The sequence below is a fragment of the Crinia signifera genome, chromosome 19, assembly GCF_055691185.1.
Source record: "Crinia signifera chromosome 19, ASM5569118v1, whole genome shotgun sequence".
In the NCBI taxonomy this organism is placed as follows: Eukaryota; Metazoa; Chordata; class Amphibia; order Anura; family Myobatrachidae; genus Crinia; species Crinia signifera.
In genome coordinates, this window is record NC_139226.1 from 15,483,499 (window position 1) to 15,501,232 (window position 17,734).

Genomic DNA, 17,734 nt, shown 5'->3' on the forward strand with positions numbered 1-17,734 from the left:
CATTTTTCCTGAGAATGGGTGCGGAGGGGCCCCAAATGCATTGCTTTATCCGGGGCCTACAATGCTGTTGATATGGACCTGCATACGTGGAGGCTATAATGTCTCTCTCCCAGCCTACCTGGTGGCAGTTATCACAGGCACCACAGCAGACAGGGTACCATCCGGGTGGAGACGGTTGGGGGCGAGCACTACAAGCTCTAGAATAGCAGAGATTTCCAGTTTTGACCTAATTCCAATATTTACTCGTATCTTTTAGAGGCGCAGAGGGAAATTAGCGATATTATGCAAACAGTATATTGTAAAGTACAATGGAAGTAGCTGGCGTTATAGAAGGAGGATCGTCGGCAGCCACGCATTGTGGCAATGAGCAGCAGCACATAACACAGAAATGATCAACCCTTAGCAGTCTGTGATGTCCCGCCCCCTCCTCTCTACCCCGTCACTTGTAACTCTCTCTCCCCCCCCCTAATCACATGAGTAACTGCCACGACATTACCATATTCATCTGCTAAAATGCTCTGTTGTTGTTGAACATTCTAATAATCTGATTGGCTATACAATCTTATAACACTTACTACACACGCATGTTTCATTCTATTTAAAAAAATAATAATTTGAAGCCATTTTTTTGAAGAAACTTTATTTGTGTCCAGAGCTGCAAACAATCTTGCATACAGTATACAATCTTACGTACAGTATGTTTTACATTTCTGAATGTTTTAGTGACAACTCCATTACTTTCAATTGGGCAGCTTTTGTTTTGTCTGGTCGTTGTGCATGCTATTAAACCATTACTCTACAGACAAATACTGTAAATACACAGTCTATATTAATCCCAAAGCTGTATGTGTATTGTCCGGGTGCCCACCGACCAGCTGGTCCGAATGTAGGGAAGAGGGTGAGGCGGCACCCACTCGGACTTGTAGTAACTTTGGAAATAATTAGTTGAATTGTATCATGTAAAGTCAACGTTTCAGTTTTAGTTCAAAAACTTTCATCAGGACCTGATGAAAGTTTTTGAAATAAAACTGAAATGTTGACTTCACATGGTGCTAGTTGCCTAATTATTATTATATATATATATATATATATATATATATACACACATATATGTATTCTTTACCATTTAACAGAAATAAATGGAAATGACAAGTCAGAGAAGTTGATTGGCCCTGGGCTGTTTAGTGTTAGCTTGGGGTAGGGACAGGTCTGTTGCTTTGAGTGTACTGTGATGAGTGAAGATATATAGGTTTATCTCTGCACACCAGTGCTCTGCACTTATAGCAAATATACTCTAGCCAGAGTGATGTGTATAAAAGCATTCCTCACAACTTTCTGCTAATTGGAGACTGTCCCGCTCTCCCACCCCTGGGTGACCGTATCCTACAGAAGGAGGGGGCAGTTGGGATAGACAGAGCAGGTAGAGCAGCCAGTGATCACTGACGAGATCCCGAGAGCAAGTTCACGGCAACTATCCATGCCAGTAGGGAAGCCAAGGATCACCACAACCATTACACCAGAGACCATGCCCACCCTCCAGTGGCTCCACCCCCTTCTTTGGTAGGGGTCCTGATTACAACAAGACAAAAGTTGGAAGGTATGGAAAAGGGTGAGATTAATTTCAGTCAGTACAGAGATAGAAAAGTGGAGGTACATGGTTTACAGATAGATAGATAGATAGATAGATAGATAGATAGATAGATAGATAGATAGATAGATAGATAAACCTGTATGGACAATAAGAATGCTTACATGCTACTGTGAATTGTACCGATGGTGATGACAAACTAAAGTAAACTCCACCTGTTGATCTGATAGCCACACTGCAGAATAATTAAGAAACCTAGGAGATGCCATAGAATTCCATAGACTCGGAACTCAGTGCTACCAGCCTTATGTATCACTACATGTCAGATGCGCATTGCAACATCTTTAAAAGTGGCTGATAACAGTCTACACCATTGACGGCTCCAGGGGAGGGGCTGCATGCAGCAGAGTTCAAAATACAAATGGGGAGGAGACACACCACCTGCCAGTGAGCCCGTTTGGAATGGCAGTTGGCAGCAGTTGGTGTGGCTCTCCTATTTGAATTTAAACTGTTCTGCAGCCCCCACCCCTGGAGCCGCCAATGGACTTCACTGAAGTATCCAAATTAAAGTGAGAAGAGTTCTATCACCCACTTTTAAAGGAACCACACTGGACATCTGTCTTGCGATCATGTCGTGACACATAAAGGTTATCTGATCCTTCAACTCCATCATGGAATTGCGTTCGGTGTCCCTGTAGGCTGTGCATATACGTCATGGATCTACCATATGAATTTTAATAGCAAAGTTGCAGAAATAAGGCAGAGAGAGAAGTTTTGCTGAAGGCCGATGCTCCCATTGGGGCATAACATGCGGACTTGTGTTTTTATGCTTCCATCTGTCACGTCATAGGTTCTGTTGCACAGGGTTAGTGTGGAGCACCCACTCCAAGTCTTCTCCGATTGGGCTGTAAACACAAGATAAGGTGACATCAGTACAATGTACATTAACTGCGTATATATATCTCATGATGATCAGTAGGCTGTCAATTAGTGTACCAGGTCCACTCGCTCCGCTCGCCATGCCTCGCGACAGGTGTCTCACTCCACTACCACAATGCCATTCCCAATCAAAGGGCCTTATTCAGGTTCGTTCGGACCCCTTCATACGCAAGGGGTCCGATGGAGGGCGTATGCGCAGGGTAATTTCTGCGAATGTGCATACGCTAGGTGCGAGTGGTCATGGCTAACTGGGTGTTCGCTTACTATAGTTTAATGCAGGTCTGCAAGTTTTAGCAAACGTTAATGAATAATCCTTTTCAGACCTACGGTATCTTTTTCCTGACTGTTGGGTAATAAAGAATTGAGGAATTGTACCTGATACAGAAGTCACTGAGATACATTTGTCTTCATCTCCCGTGCATTCCATTGTAACATCTGAAGGGCATGGTTTGCCTTCTTTGGTAGGACAGCCCTTACAGGAAACCTTGTTTTTTTCAGATTTATCAGCCGGCACTTATAACGAAAAAGAAATATATGTCAAGTAGATGCAATGTCCATACAGTCATTTCCAGCCATTCCTAAATCACAAGGAGAGTTTATTCCATACCAGTATGTATCATTGTGTTTCATCTCCACTGGTACCTTGTATATACAATTGTATCATATAGGACTTTGTTACACAATCCCATATACTGTATATACAGTAAGTATCCAGGTTGGTGAGGGTATTTATCAAAGGGATCTCATGCACATGTCTTGCAGAGGGAATGGGCAATCCCACAGATGTCCTGAACATCCGCTGCCCAGGTTCTGGGGAAAAGTAATGGAAGGGATTAAGCTTGGTCCAATCCTTAGCCATACCCAGAGCCTTAGTTATAGTTCTGGAGGTATACCCCCAATTTTTGGTAAAGGCGTGTAGTGGCTACCACACACTATTAATATGGAATAAACCATCAATGATTATTAATCATCGATGGTTTATGGCCGATGTCAAATACATCGATGGCACAGCAGAAATGATGGGTTTTTTTTCCTTCAAGGTGTAGGGACACGGAGCATAGCTCCGCCCCCTCAACAGCCGTGAAGCCCCACCCACATGTTCTGATTAGCCTATGTGCCAGTCAGTCAAAGAGAATGGATAAGCATCGATAGCTTAAATTATGGCTAGTTGCAGAATTGCCATCAATGGCGATTGCACCGATGGCCCCCGCTGGGCATTCTCATGGTAATTCACTGATGACACGGGTGCAGGGGGCAGGCATCTGACATCAGCGGATGTCTGCTGCCCGCCCCCGTTTCCCGTAAAGGCACTCGCAGAAATAAGACACCAAAGCGGTGTCTTAGATTTGTGAAATCTAAGACGAATTATTTTGTGTCCGAACGCAAGGCTGCGAATGGATGATTATGCAAATCATCCATTTGCACGCCTGTGGGTAGTAGCGCTGTGCGAGGGGGGTGGGCAGGCGCTATGCGGGCGGTGACTAGGGAACTCGTAAGCCTGCAAAATCCGCAGACTTGCAAGTCAACCAGAATAAGGGCGAAAGTGGGAGAGGAGAAATGAGGGAGATTGCTAGACTAATTAGGGAGAGAGGGAGATTGCTGCTATGTCAGGGATTCTCCTGCAGAATGCAGGAGGGGAGGTAACTATGATGTAACAGTGTAATGTGGGCTAGGTGACATGAGGGAGATTGCTAGACTAATTAGGGAGAGAGGTAGATTGCTGCTATGTCAGGGAGTCTCCTGCAGAATGCAGGAGGGAAGGTAACTATGATGTAACAAGTAATCTGGGCTAGGTGACATGAGGGAGATTGCTAGACTAATGAGGGAGAGAGGGAGATTGCTGCTATTTCAGAGAGTCTCCTGCAGAATGCAGGAGGGGAGATAACCATGATGTAACAGTGTAATGTGGGCTAGGTGACATGAGGGAGATTGCTGGACTAATCAGGGAGAGAGGGAGATTGCTGCTATGTCAGGGAGTCTCCTGCAGAATGCAGGGGGGGAGGTAACTATGATATAACAGTGTAATGTGGGCTAGGTGACATGAGGGAGATTGCTAGACTAATGAGGGAGAGAGGGGGATTGCTGCTATATCAGGGAGTCTCCTGCAGAATGCAGGAGGGAAGGTAACTATGATGTAACAGTGTAATGTGGGCTAGGTGACATGAGGGATATTGCTAGACTAATGAGGGAGAGAGGGAGATTGTTGTTATGTCAGGGAGTCTCCTGCAGAATGCAGATGGGGAGGTAACTATGATGTAACAGTGTAATGTGGGCTCGGTGACATGGGGGATATTGCTAGACTAATGAGGGAGAGAGGGAGATTGCTGCTATGTCAGGGAGTCTCCTGCAGAATGCAGGATGGGAGGAATCTATGATGTAACAGTGTAATGTGGGCTAGGTGTAATGAGGGAGATTGCTACACTAATGAGGGAGAGAGGGAGATTGCTGCTATGTCAGGGAGTCTCCTGCAGAATGCAGGAGGGGAGGTAACTATGGCGTAACAGTGTAATGTGGGCTAGGTGACATGAGGGATATTGCTAGACTAATGAGGGAGAGAGGGAGATTGCTGCTATGTCAGGGAGTCTCCTGCAGAATGCAGGAAGGGAGGTAACTATGATATAACAGTGTAATGTGGGCTAGGTGACATGAGGGAGATTGCTAGACTAATTAGGGAGAGAGGGAGATTGCTGCTATATCAGGGAGTCTCCTGCAGAATGCAGGGGGGGAGGTAACTATGGTGTAACAGTGTAATGTGGGCTAGGTGACATGAGGGAGATTGCTAGACTAATGAGGGAGAGAGGGAGATTGCTGCTATGTCAGGGAGTCTCCTGCAGAATGCAGGAAGGGAGGTAACTATGATATAACAGTGTAATGTGGGCTAGGTGACATGAGGGAGATTGCTAGACTAATTAGGGAGAGAGGTAGATTGCTGCTATGTCAGGGAGTCTCCTGCAGAATGCAGGAGGGAAGGTAACTATGATGTAACAAGTAATCTGGGCTAGGTGACATGAGGGAGATTGCTAGACTAATGAGGGAGAGAGGGAGATTGCTGCTATTTCAGAGAGTCTCCTGCAGAATGCAGGAGGGGAGATAACCATGATGTAACAGTGTAATGTGGGCTAGGTGACATGAGGGAGATTGCTGGACTAATCAGGGAGAGAGGGAGATTGCTGCTATGTCAGGGAGTCTCCTGCAGAATGCAGGGGGGGAGGTAACTATGATATAACAGTGTAATGTGGGCTAGGTGACATGAGGGAGATTGCTAGACTAATGAGGGAGAGAGGGGGATTGCTGCTATATCAGGGAGTCTCCTGCAGAATGCAGGAGGGAAGGTAACTATGATGTAACAGTGTAATGTGGGCTAGGTGACATAAGGGATATTGCTAGACTAATGAGGGAGAGAGGGAGATTGTTGTTATGTCAGGGAGTCTCCTGCAGAATGCAGATGGGGAGGTAACTATGATGTAACAGTGTAATGTGGGCTCGGTGACATGGGGGATATTGCTAGACTAATGAGGGAGAGAGGGAGATTGCTGCTATGTCAGGGAGTCTCCTGCAGAATGCAGGATGGGAGGAATCTATGATGTAACAGTGTAATGTGGGCTAGGTGTAATGAGGGAGATTGCTACACTAATGAGGGAGAGAGGGAGATTGCTGCTATGTCAGGGAGTCTCCTGCAGAATGCAGGAGGGGAGGTAACTATGGCGTAACAGTGTAATGTGGGCTAGGTGACATGAGGGATATTGCTAGACTAATGAGGGAGAGAGGGAGATTGCTGCTATGTCAGGGAGTCTCCTGCAGAATGCAGGAAGGGAGGTAACTATGATATAACAGTGTAATGTGGGCTAGGTGACATGAGGGAGATTGCTAGACTAATTAGGGAGAGAGGGAGATTGCTGCTATATCAGGGAGTCTCCTGCAGAATGCAGGGGGGGAGGTAACTATGGTGTAACAGTGTAATGTGGGCTAGGTGACATGAGGGAGATTGCTAGACTAATGAGGGAGAGAGGGAGATTGCTGCTATGTCAGGGAGTCTCCTGCAGAATGCAGGAAGGGAGGTAACTATGATATAACAGTGTAATGTGGGCTAGGTGACATGAGGGAGATTGCTAGACTAATTAGGGAGAGAGGGAGATTGCTGCTATGTCTGGGAGTCTCCTGCAGAATGCAGGAGTGGAGGTAACTATGATGTAACAGTGTAATGTGGGCTAGGTGACATGAGGGAGATTGCTAGACTAATGAGGGAGAGAGGGGGATTGCTGCTATTTCAGGGAGTCTCCTGCAGAATGCAGGAGGCGAGGCAACTATTAAGTAATAGTGTAATGTGGGCTAGGTGACATGAGGGAGATTGCTAGACTAATGAGGGAGAGAGGGAGATTGCTGCTATGTCAGGAAGTCTCCTGCAGAATGCATGAGGGGAGGTAACTATGATGTAACAGTGTAATGTGGGCTAGGTGACTTGAGGGAGATTGCTAGACTAATGAGGGAGAGATGAAGATTGCTGCTATGTCAGGGAGTCTCCTGCAGAATGCAGGATGGGAGGTAACTATGACTGATCTGTCATACTGTGGAACCACTGAGACTCAGACAAGTAACACCTGGTACAGTATATGCTATTCATTCGCGGCTGTGAAATTGAGGCTTAAGACTATGCTGAAGGAAAGTGTAAACTATATTACGGTATAACCAATATAAGTACTGTGCTGGTGGAGAAGGGCCTTTGCAATGTATCATTGTAATATGCTTATTGTGCTGGAGTAAGTGAACAGTTTTCTTTTGCGGTGACCTCACATTCATAATTAATTCTTCATTGACCCGCATCACAGTTCTTCTATGGGCCCCTCTGGGGGTGAATGGTGCAGGGGACTAAAAATGAAATCAGTACATTAACAAACTGTTGGGGTGGATGAAAACCCCCCTAAATTTGAAGTAATACACAAATATGGGTCACGTGTGTGATATCACTTGCGGCACTGGATTGTGTATAGCTGCAACATAAGACATAAGACACTTACACACAGGAGTGGATGGGGAGCAGTTGGAGGTGAAGCAACAGCTGCTGCTCAGTTTAGCTTTACCACTGGGAATACTGTAACTTCCAGATAGAGAACACAGATTTTTGACTCCACAATATCTTCTAAATGTTTTTGTTTCTGCTCCACCTGCAAATAGAAAAGTAAATACTTATTTTCCTAAGCGGAGGAATGATAATGTGAAGGACAGATCAGTGAATAGTTTTACAGATTTTTTTTGTACTACCAAGGGGGAATTTAATGTTCTTTCCGACAGTTGGAATAGCAACCAATTTGATGTCAATTTCTACAGTTAGAACTCAATCTTCCGATGGTTGGACATTTTCCGACAGTTGAAAATACAAGTAGATTGTTGAATCTACAAGGATTTTGTCAAAACAGCCGTGGATTCAACAATCCAGCAGATGTTTTTTTGACCATGCAGATTCAACTTTTTCAAAAATTGAATCTGCACCAGCTTCGATGCAGTCAAAAATGGCGGAGTTAAATGGATGCTTGTATACATTAAGAAAAACCCTACATAAAAAAAAAAAAAAAACATTGAGGCATCTTGCACCCCTTTCACACCAGCCTAAATTCCCGGGTAAATTTGCCAGAATTTTAACCCTGCTAGCTAGCAGTGTTGCTCCCGCGACCAGCCTGAGTTACTGGATGGTGTGAAAGAGGCCAACCCTTCTTCCCGACTTCTACTCACCGGAGTCGGTCTGAGATGGCGGCAGCCACGGTGCCGGACCCAGGGGATTCCATCTATGTAGGAGTGGTGAGGGTGCAAGATTGGGAGGTCAGGACTGTGGGGTGTGGGTTCCAGTCAGGGAGTCTGGCCTGTAGTTGCTGGTGGAGAGCGTGGAGCCGGGCCTGGTGGAGAGCGCTAAACCACTGCCATCAGTAACATCATGCGTCTCCTGCGGTCTCCTGCCCCTCCCACCGTTGCGGGAAGCCATCGGGTGACTGATGGGTATAATTCCACCCTGAGCCAAATCCAGGCCAGCTCCATCAGCATCATCCCACTCACCCCGCCTCCTGCCGCCTGCCCTCTCACACCAGAAAATGCAGGGCCTAGGCTGGTGTGAAAGGGGCCAACCTGGGAATGTCCCTGCATGATCCAGGGACCATATTCCCGGGTAAGTCCCTGCAATTTCTGGCGTGAAAGGGGTATTAAGTAAAAGACACCCACTGCCCGCTTCTCACATACATGCTACATATAAAGATATGGCATTTTATCAACCACAAAAACGTTGCAACATATACATAAACAGCAAAGCAGACCCAAACCAGTAGACACACTCAACCTATGGGGCCGATTCGGGATCACTCGGTGTGATCCGAATGCACATTTAGGTGCATGTGCAAACCCCCTGCACCGAACTGCTTCGGCGGGTTATATACATTGCGGGGAGGGAGGGACTGAGGCAGAAACAGGGCTGAACCGGGGAACGTCCAGTGTTTTATAGATGTCCCCATGAAAACGCTGGTCACTGCGTTCCCATGGGGACACAGGTGGGCCGTTAAGAAAATGGGGATGCAGGTTAGACTGACTTTGGTGACCATGGAATGCTTTCTGTCCCCTTCTGCCACATGCAAGGGGATGTCTCTGCATACATCTCTTGCATGTTAATGAGGGGATTCGGCGGCAGGGGGCGGGCCTTCAGCATTAAGCTGCTTGCTAAGCATCAAACGGCCGCTGCTTAACCTAAACAGGCGTCATCAGCGGCTTACATTTCGGACGTTGGTTCTTGGTATTTTTTTAATCTTTATTTAAAAAAATGTTTTTAACATAATTATTTGTATAATTTATTACTGTCAGTTGGTTGTGGTACATTAATAAATGTTTTCTGATATTTAATATATTCTTTGTCTTCAACTTACCTATTGAACTAGATTCGACAGTGGAGACGCACACGTCAGATTCAGGGGGACACATGTGTGAAGTTCCGGTGCAGGATTGGTCGCCAAGTTCATGACATTGCAAACAGGACAAAGAAGCACCTGCAATATAAATCAGGTAATACGATGAGAAAGCTTGTTGTCGGAATTCCGTATCGTACTATATGTAGGGTTCCAGGGGATCTGGACTGTGAGTTGACTCAGGTCACACTATCGTGCAACATGCATTATTTTGACATAGACAATTCTGTAGATCGACACTTTGCGAAATTTCAACATGGCCGACAAATGAAAAGGTCAAGTTTTTTTTCTTAATTTTTTCATACTTTAACATCCATGTAGACTACAATTGGGAACGGTAAAGGGGTGCAAAACATGAAGTGAGCCATGCAAGGGTATGTTGGGTCCACGTACTCACGTCTACAAATTGACACCAAAAAATTATGTAAAATTCATGTTGACCTTTTTAGGTGTCGACCATTTCTTTGTTGTTGTTGCATAGACGGAAAGCAAAAGGTGGACGTGCATAAGATTTCCGGCCAACATTTTCCCCATGTCGATCTAATGCATGTCAGTCTTTTGTGGTCAGCCCAGACACCATCGTCCTAAATTAATTAATGTGGACCCTATTATCCACGCTGGTTCCAGGAAGTCAGGAACCTCTTGCAAAGGGAGCACTTGACTACCCAACACTTATACTGAGCTGTATTACAACACTGTGATGTCATAATGTAGTGCCTTCTGCACTTTTGGGCTACAGCATCATGGATGTTTGCGGAGACAGCCCAAACCCAGGGGTTCAGAGACCAAAACTGGGGTAATGTATAGAGAGCCTTACCTGGTGCTGATTGGCATTGGTACAGAAGGGGTTAATATCGTGTGTGGTGGCTGGTTACTATTGCTTGGGTGGCACCCACCACCCCATAACCATACTTGCCTACCTGACCCTCTCCATGCGGGAGAAAATGCTCTGCTCCTGGACTTCCCTGGTAATGTATGATTGCCATCACCTGTGGTGAAACACCTTTACCTAGCTCCCCACAGGTGATGGCAATCATACATTACCAGGGAAGTCCAGGAACAGAGCATTTTCTCCCGCATGGAGAGGGTCAGGTAGGCAAGTATGCCCCCAGGGCCGTTGCAAGGCACCGGAGCGCCCCAGGCGAGTCGGGGTGGGGGCGCCCCGGTGCCGGGGGGAGGGAGGGGGGGGAATGGTACCTGTGTAAAAAAATTGCTGCCCCGGCGTCCCTGCAGTGCTGGGGCGGTCAGGTGTGTCCGTGCCGTAGGGGTACCTGTGGCGCCGTCATGTGTATAAAGCTGGCTGCGGCCGGCGGGGTCCTTGTAGTGAATAGCAAATAACTAGCGCTTCCCGCGCCGCCGCGCGCATAGCGCTAGTTATTTGCTATTCACTACAGGGACCCTGCCGGCCGCAGCCAGCTTTATACACATGACGGTGCCGCAGGTACCCCTACGGCACGGACACCCCTGACCGCCCCAGCACTGCAGTTACCCCTGACCACCCCAGCACTGCAGTTCGCTGGGGGTGAGGGGCGAACTGCCGCCCTCCAGGTGCCTGCGCCCTAGGCAAATGCCTAGAGCTGCCTAGTGGTGGCGCCGGCCCTGTATGCCCCATAACTGGTATCTGCTGTGAATAGTCATCATTACTACTGTAGGGAATGTATTTTTGGGTCCTAGAGTTTAGAGTTGAGGCTAAGGCCACCAATGCACAAAGAAGCCTTTTTTTTTGTAGTCATTCCCCAATTCCTCCTACAGTAACTATCTAATTAGAAATGGATAATACAACTACTGTCATCGGAATTCTCAGTCTTGAAGCTTGTTGGGCATAGAACCACCTGTAGCCAATGAAATCATCATCCCGTGCACAGCAGTAGGAGAGGATTCAGCATTGACTTGTCCAGTGGTGTGATTAGGTTAGGTTAGGGAGGACTGGACCACCATACTTTCTTGTCCATCCTTACCAGCATAAAGTAAAAAGGCTAGGGTGTAATTAGAGAAAGCACGCTACAATACAAAACAGTATATGTGCTGAACTAACCTGAAGTGTAGGGATTCTCCACCCATTGCCCTACTGTCCATACGAAACCTCAAGGTTTGTGAACTCCCGTCCTCACACACCCCAGTGGCTCCGGAATTCAAAATTCCAGAAATCTTTCCAAGTGAATTTGTCTTCTGGCTAGTCCAGTAATAAATGCAGGGGTCAGTGTGAGGACGGAAGTTGAAAAACACTGTCCTACCCATAGGCAAATGCAAAGAGGTGGTGCACAGAAACTCTACCTTCTCCACAGCCTGGCAAGTGGCCACTACATACATTATAAAGGAGTCCTTTTGGGTCTCTTCGTCCATGTTCGGCCACCTTCACTGGGTGTTTGTGCCATTCTCACGGCTATCAAAGTAGCTGTGATAGAGAATTCAGGGAGAGTAGACCTTCACATCATCTGTCTCCACACTGGATACAATGCTGAACTGCTTTGGTGTTTTAACAGAAAGTGGCCCCTCTCAGCTCTGGGCCCCATAGCAGCTGCACTACCTGTACCTATGGTAGATACACCCCTATATATAACACATGTAACTGTGACAGGGAAGGTGGCCCCTCTCAGCTCTGGGCCCCATAGCAGCTGCACCCCCTGCACCTATGGTAGTTACACCCTGTATATAACACATGTAACTGTGACAGGGAAGGTGGCCCCTCTCAGCTCTGGGCCCCATAGCAGCTGCACTCCCTGCACCTATGGTAGTTACACCCCTGTATATAACACATGTAACTGTGACAGGGAAGGTGGCCCCTCTCAGCTCTGGGCCCCATAGCAGCTGCACCCCCTGCACCTATGGTAGCAACACCCTGTATATAACACATGTAACTGTGACAGGAAAGGTGGCCCCTCTCAGCTGTGGCCCCATAGCAACTGCTGCACTACCTGCAACTATGGTAGCTACCAGGGACGTGCAGTCAGGGGAGGCAGGGGAGGCAGAGCCTCATAATGATGAAAATAATAAAAAGAAGATTTTTATATATCTTCTTTTATTATTTTCATAATTTCTACTTCTCCGGCTGCCTCCCACCCTCTTACACTGCTGCATGTGAGGGTGGGAGGCAGCGGGAGAGGTGCCTCCCGCTGTTTACATTAAAACTCCGGGCAGCCAGGGCCGGATTTGTGCCTAGGCCCGTGAGGCACAGGCCTCAGGGCGGCACCATTTATGGGCGGCATGGCAGGCTGACATTCTGCTAAATTAAAAGCGGCATGGCAGAGCAGGTGGGCAGCGTGAGTGACGAGCGGCGGCGCCGTCGACATGATTCATCATATGTCGGCGGCAGCGCCGCTTGTCACCCGCCGCTACCCACCCGCTCTGCCATGCATCGCTTCGTTCCGGGACAGCTCCGCTTGCTGGGTGAGTTGAATGGCTGCGCGCCGCTGAGGGCTTAGGCTCACTGCCGCTGGCTCCCATTGGCTACTTTATACACATAGCCTATTGGCTGCTATGTGTATCCAGTGGGCGGGTACAGCAGCTGAGCCGACTCAGCCGAGTGGCGCGCCCGTTCCTAGCCTGCACTACTCAGTCGGTCACGGTCAGTCAGTCAGTGTGAGAGACCTGTCACTGAGACACTGCTGATAAAGTTAATCCTTCAACTCCCGGCCTCCCTCCCTCTGGGTCCTCCTTACAGTGTGCAGACTGCTTGAAAAAATATTGAGGAGGGCTACAGGTAAATTTGAATGATTTTATATATATATATATATATAGAGCAGGGAAAGATCCGGCACTGCAGGACTTGAGTGGAGCCAAACATAGGTAGAGACGCCCCGGTGCCGGCAATCGGGACCTTGCAGCCCCTGGTATAGACAGAGAGTAGAACAAAGTGCCCTTTGTTCTACTCTCTGTCTATATATATATATATATATATATATATATATATATGTGTGTATATATATGTATGTATGTATGTATGTATATATATATATGTATGTATGTATATATATATATATATATATGTATGTATAAATATATATATATATATATATATATATATATATATATATATACATACATACAGGACCGGCACCTACTATGGGGTGGCAGCTGCAGGACTCACACACCCCAATGGGGGGGGGGGGCGGCCAAAAATGTCGTGCCTAGGGGTGACCTGACCCCTAAATCCGCCCCTGCGGGCAGCGTGGGGCGGGAAGGGGTGGGCAGGGGGGCAGGGTGCAGCAATGGGCTGTAAAAGCCCATTGAAAATGAATGGGGAAGCGGCAATTATACTGGTGCCGCAATGACAGGGGCACCAGTATAAACGCACGCCCCCAGATGTGATTGGGCCAGCAGATCCAGTGCTGGATCCGCTGTCCAATCACACATGCAGGACCCGTGAGAGGATGCAGCAGCGCGGGGCGCGGGCAGCGGGGAGTCCGGCGCCTGCTGGTAGACGGACTGCCGATGACACTCACCGCCGTGGAGAGGACCGGCCGCCGTCACCGCCGTGGAGAGGACCGGCCACCGTCATCGCCGAGAAGAGGACAGATGAGTTCGCCGGGTGGAGGGAGGGCAGGTGAGGTGCGCATATACCGGCGGGGGGGTGCAGAACAGTCCCTGACAGTGACGTGCGGTGAGGTCAGTGCCTCCCCAGGCAATGACCTCACCGCACGTCACTGGTAGCTACACCCCTGTATATAACACATGTAACTGTGACAGGGAAGGTGGCCTCTCTCAGCTCTGGGCCCCATAGCAGCTGCACTACCTGCACCTATGGTAGCTACAACCCTGTATATAACACATGTAACTGTGACAGGGAAGGTGGCCCCTCTCAGCTCTGGCCCCATAGCAGCTGCACCCCCTGCACCTATGGTAGCTACACCCCTGTATATAACACATGTAAGTGTGACAGGGAAGGTGGCCTCTCTCAGCTCTGGGCCCCATAGCAGCTGCACTACCTGCACCTATGGTAGCTACAACCCTGTATATAACACATGTAACTGTGACAGGGAAGGTGGCCCCTCTCAGCTCTGGCCCCATAGCAGCTGCACCCCCTGCACCTATGGTAGCTACACCCCTGTATATAACACATGTAAGTGTGACAGGGAAGGTGGCCCCTCTCAGCTCTGGGCCCCATAGCAGCTGCACTACCTGCAACTATGGTAGCTACACCCCTGTATATAACACATGTAACTGTGACATGGGAGGTGGCCCCTCTCAGCTCTGGGCCCCATAGCAGATGCACTCCCTGCACCTATTATAGCTACACCCCTGCATATAACACATGTAACTGTGACAGGGAAGGTGGCCCCTCTCAGCTCTGGGCCCCATAGCAGCTGCACTACCTGCACCTATGGTAGCTACACCCCTCTATATAACACATGTAAGTGTGACAGGGAAGGTGGCCCCTCTCAGCTCTTGGCCCCATAGCAGCTGCACTACATGCAACTATGGTAGCTACACCCTGTATATAACACATGTAACTGTGACATGGGAGGTGGCCCCTCTCAGCTCTGTGCCCCATAGCAGCTGCACCCCCTGCACCTATGGTATCTACACCCTGTATATAACATGTGTAACTGTGACAGGGAAGGTGGCCCCTCTCAGCTCTGTCCCCATAGCAGCTGCACCCCCTGCACCTATGGTAGTTACACCTCTGTATATAACACATGTAACTGTGACAGGGAAGGTGGCCCCGCTCAGCTCTGGGCCCCATAGCCGATGCACTCCCTGCACCTATGATAGCTACACCCCTGTATATAACACATGTAACTGTGACAGGGAAGGTGGCCCCTCTCAGCTCTGGGCCCCATAGCAGCTGCACTACCTGCAAATATGGTAGCTACAACCCTGTATATAACACATGTAACTGTGACAGGTAAGGTGGCCCCTCTCAGCTCTGGCCCCATAGCAGCTGCACTCCCTGCACCTATGGTAGCTACACTCCTGTATATAACATGTGTAACTGTGACAGGGAACGTGGCTCCTCTCAGCTCTGGGCCCCATAGCAGCTGCACTCCCTGCACCTATGGTAGTTACACCCTGTATATAACACATGTAACTGTGACATGGGAGGTGGCCCCTCTCAGCTCTGGGCCCCATAGCAGCTGCACCCCCTGCACCTATTATAGCTACACCCTGTATATAACACAGCAATCCCAATGTGGAGCTATATATTCTGCACTGGGGAAAACCTGATTCTGATTGAGCTCTGTATTTAATGCTCATGGTTCTGGGAACTGTTCCCAAATAGTGGTTTGCACCAGAGGCTGTTTCTGACACAACAAGCTGTACAGTCACCATTTTTGTCCATATAAAGGTCCTTCTGGGCTTCTGTCCAAAATGCCCTTATTACAATCCCCCGCACCACACTTTATAGTGGAACCTCTTAGCTGTACTCTGCACACTGTAGGCCAGGCGGATTGTTTTCCACCGCTATGAATGTCTGGATAGTTTTCCACTGGAATGTTCCCTGTAAGAAGGACTCAATTTAACTCCTACAAGAATAGAAGCGACACGTTCACCGGTCTTCAGAGCTGGCGGCTGACTCCGAACTCCCCACAATATGAAGTTGATAACAAAGTGACTTTTATAACTTTTACATCGGAGGAGACTTTCCAAACTCTAACGGTTTCAGTAGGGAATGTAACTCGTATTTATTACATTACTGAATGCATGCTGTTATTTATATGGTATTACACACTACATATAAACTATTTAAAATGTATGACTCGCTAAGGGGGGTATTTATTACAGCTCAGAGAGAGAGAGATAAAATTTTGAGTGATAAAGCACCAGACAATCAGCTTCTTCCTTACTTGTTACAGACTGAAAGAAGCTGATTGTTTGGTACTTTGGGGGTTATTTTGGTTCACTCTTTCTGACAAATTCCTTCTTAGATGGACAAAACCATGTGCACTGCAGGGTGGCAGATGTTACTTGTGCAGAGAGAATTAGATTTGGGTGGGGTTTTACTTCAAAGTGAGATCTATATTGTTGTGTAAAAATAAAGCATCCAGTATTTACCATGCACAGAATGCCAGCGTCTCTCACGTTTGTTATATAAATTCAAATACATTTTTTTGTGTTAAATAAAGATGATATTTCCTGCGTCAGGTAACACTCCAGGTCATTATGATGGTTACAAATGTTTGCTTGGCAATTTACACACCTATTTTGACAAATCTTGGCATTTAAAGGGTGAAAAGCTCTTAATAATCAATGTATATCGGAATATATTCAGCTGTACCATATGACGTTATGTTTTAAACAGATTTTTTTTTTCCCACAACTGTAAAAACGTCTCGGTGACAGATGGACACAATAAAATTGTATTACAAATGTGTTTTCATTTGTGAGGGTTACATTTTTTTGTCACGGTTTCATGCAGGGAAAGAATCAGCTCAGTAACATTACACGTTCTGTACGGCTGCAACTTAAAGTAAATACAACATCATAGATACCGTGACAGCACTTACCTGTAGAGAGCAGCGCAGACAGGATGACGGCGGACAGGAGAAGCGAGGCAACCATGATTACTTGTGGATCAGATGAGCAGGGGAGGTGGACCGTCTGCAGCAGCCTTTTCTCTAATAACTGACGCTAGGGCGTGGGCTTCACCAGAGAAAGGAATTAGATCAGAGGTGGCAGGGATAGGGACCAGCGTTGGACTACATTGCTTTCACATGTTTAACCTCAAAACGCTCAGTATGCTGCAGGAAACGGTACTGGAAGAAAGCCTCTATACTGGGAATCAGCGTGCATGCTGCTAGTACTGTAATATCACAGGAGAAACCTTAAATCCCGGCGGAGGAATTTACTAAGATGGGAGTGCTAATTCACATTGCTATGGGCCACCAATTAGATACCATCTATTATCTTCTCGATGGTGCTAAATAAATAAGGAGTAGATTCTGATTGGTTGCCAACATAGAAATAGAACTCTCATCTTAGTAAATTCCCCACCAAGGATTGAATTTAAAAATAGCGCACACTCCTATGGCAAGTCCCACTGTAGTCTCTTTGGGAATTATTTTAGGGATGGCCATCGAAGATAGATGGTTCGAAATTATCGATGGTTTATGTAGAATAGTTTTGCTATTGATTGGGGAGAACCAGATGGTTGCCCTCCATCAATGTCAAGCATAAACTAATCATTTTTTCTTTTTCCCCCAAGGGACCGGGACACGGGGCATAGCTCCACCCCCGATACCTGTGAAGCCCCACCCCCATGTTTTGATTGGCACACATGCCAATCAGTCAAAGAAAACGGATGATCCATCGCTAGGTAAAAACACTGATG

The 17,734-nt window shown here is 47.3% G+C and overlaps 1 protein-coding gene across 1 annotated transcript; it reads right to left on the reverse strand.

Moving 5' to 3' along the window:
* Window positions 1-629: 629 nt before the first annotated feature.
* Window positions 630-17,104, reverse strand: LOC146042178 (uncharacterized). Its single transcript, XM_083162104.1, has 5 exons — window positions 16,911-17,104; window positions 9,427-9,546; window positions 7,543-7,689; window positions 2,903-3,040; window positions 630-2,493 (listed from the first exon to the last, which is right to left on the reverse strand). The coding sequence occupies exons 1-5, from the start codon at window positions 16,963-16,965 to the stop codon at window positions 2,309-2,311; spliced, it is 645 nt and encodes a 214-aa protein (XP_083018230.1). The 5' UTR covers window positions 16,966-17,104; the 3' UTR covers window positions 630-2,308.
* Window positions 17,105-17,734: the final 630 nt, after the last annotated feature.

Excerpts from the sequence above, each read along its gene's own strand:
- LOC146042178 (XM_083162104.1), bottom strand. The coding sequence starts at position 16,965 with ATGGTTGCCTCGCTTCTCCTGTCCGCCGTCATCCTGTCTGCGCTGCTC. Across the intron at positions 9,547-16,910 it reads GTCTGCGCTGCTCTCTACAG|GTGCTTCTTTGTCCTGTTTG; the intron begins GTAAGTGCTGTC and ends TTTATATTGCAG. Across the intron at positions 7,690-9,426 it reads TGTCGAATCTAGTTCAATAG|GTGGAGCAGAAACAAAAACA; the intron begins GTAAGTTGAAGA and ends TTCTATTTGCAG.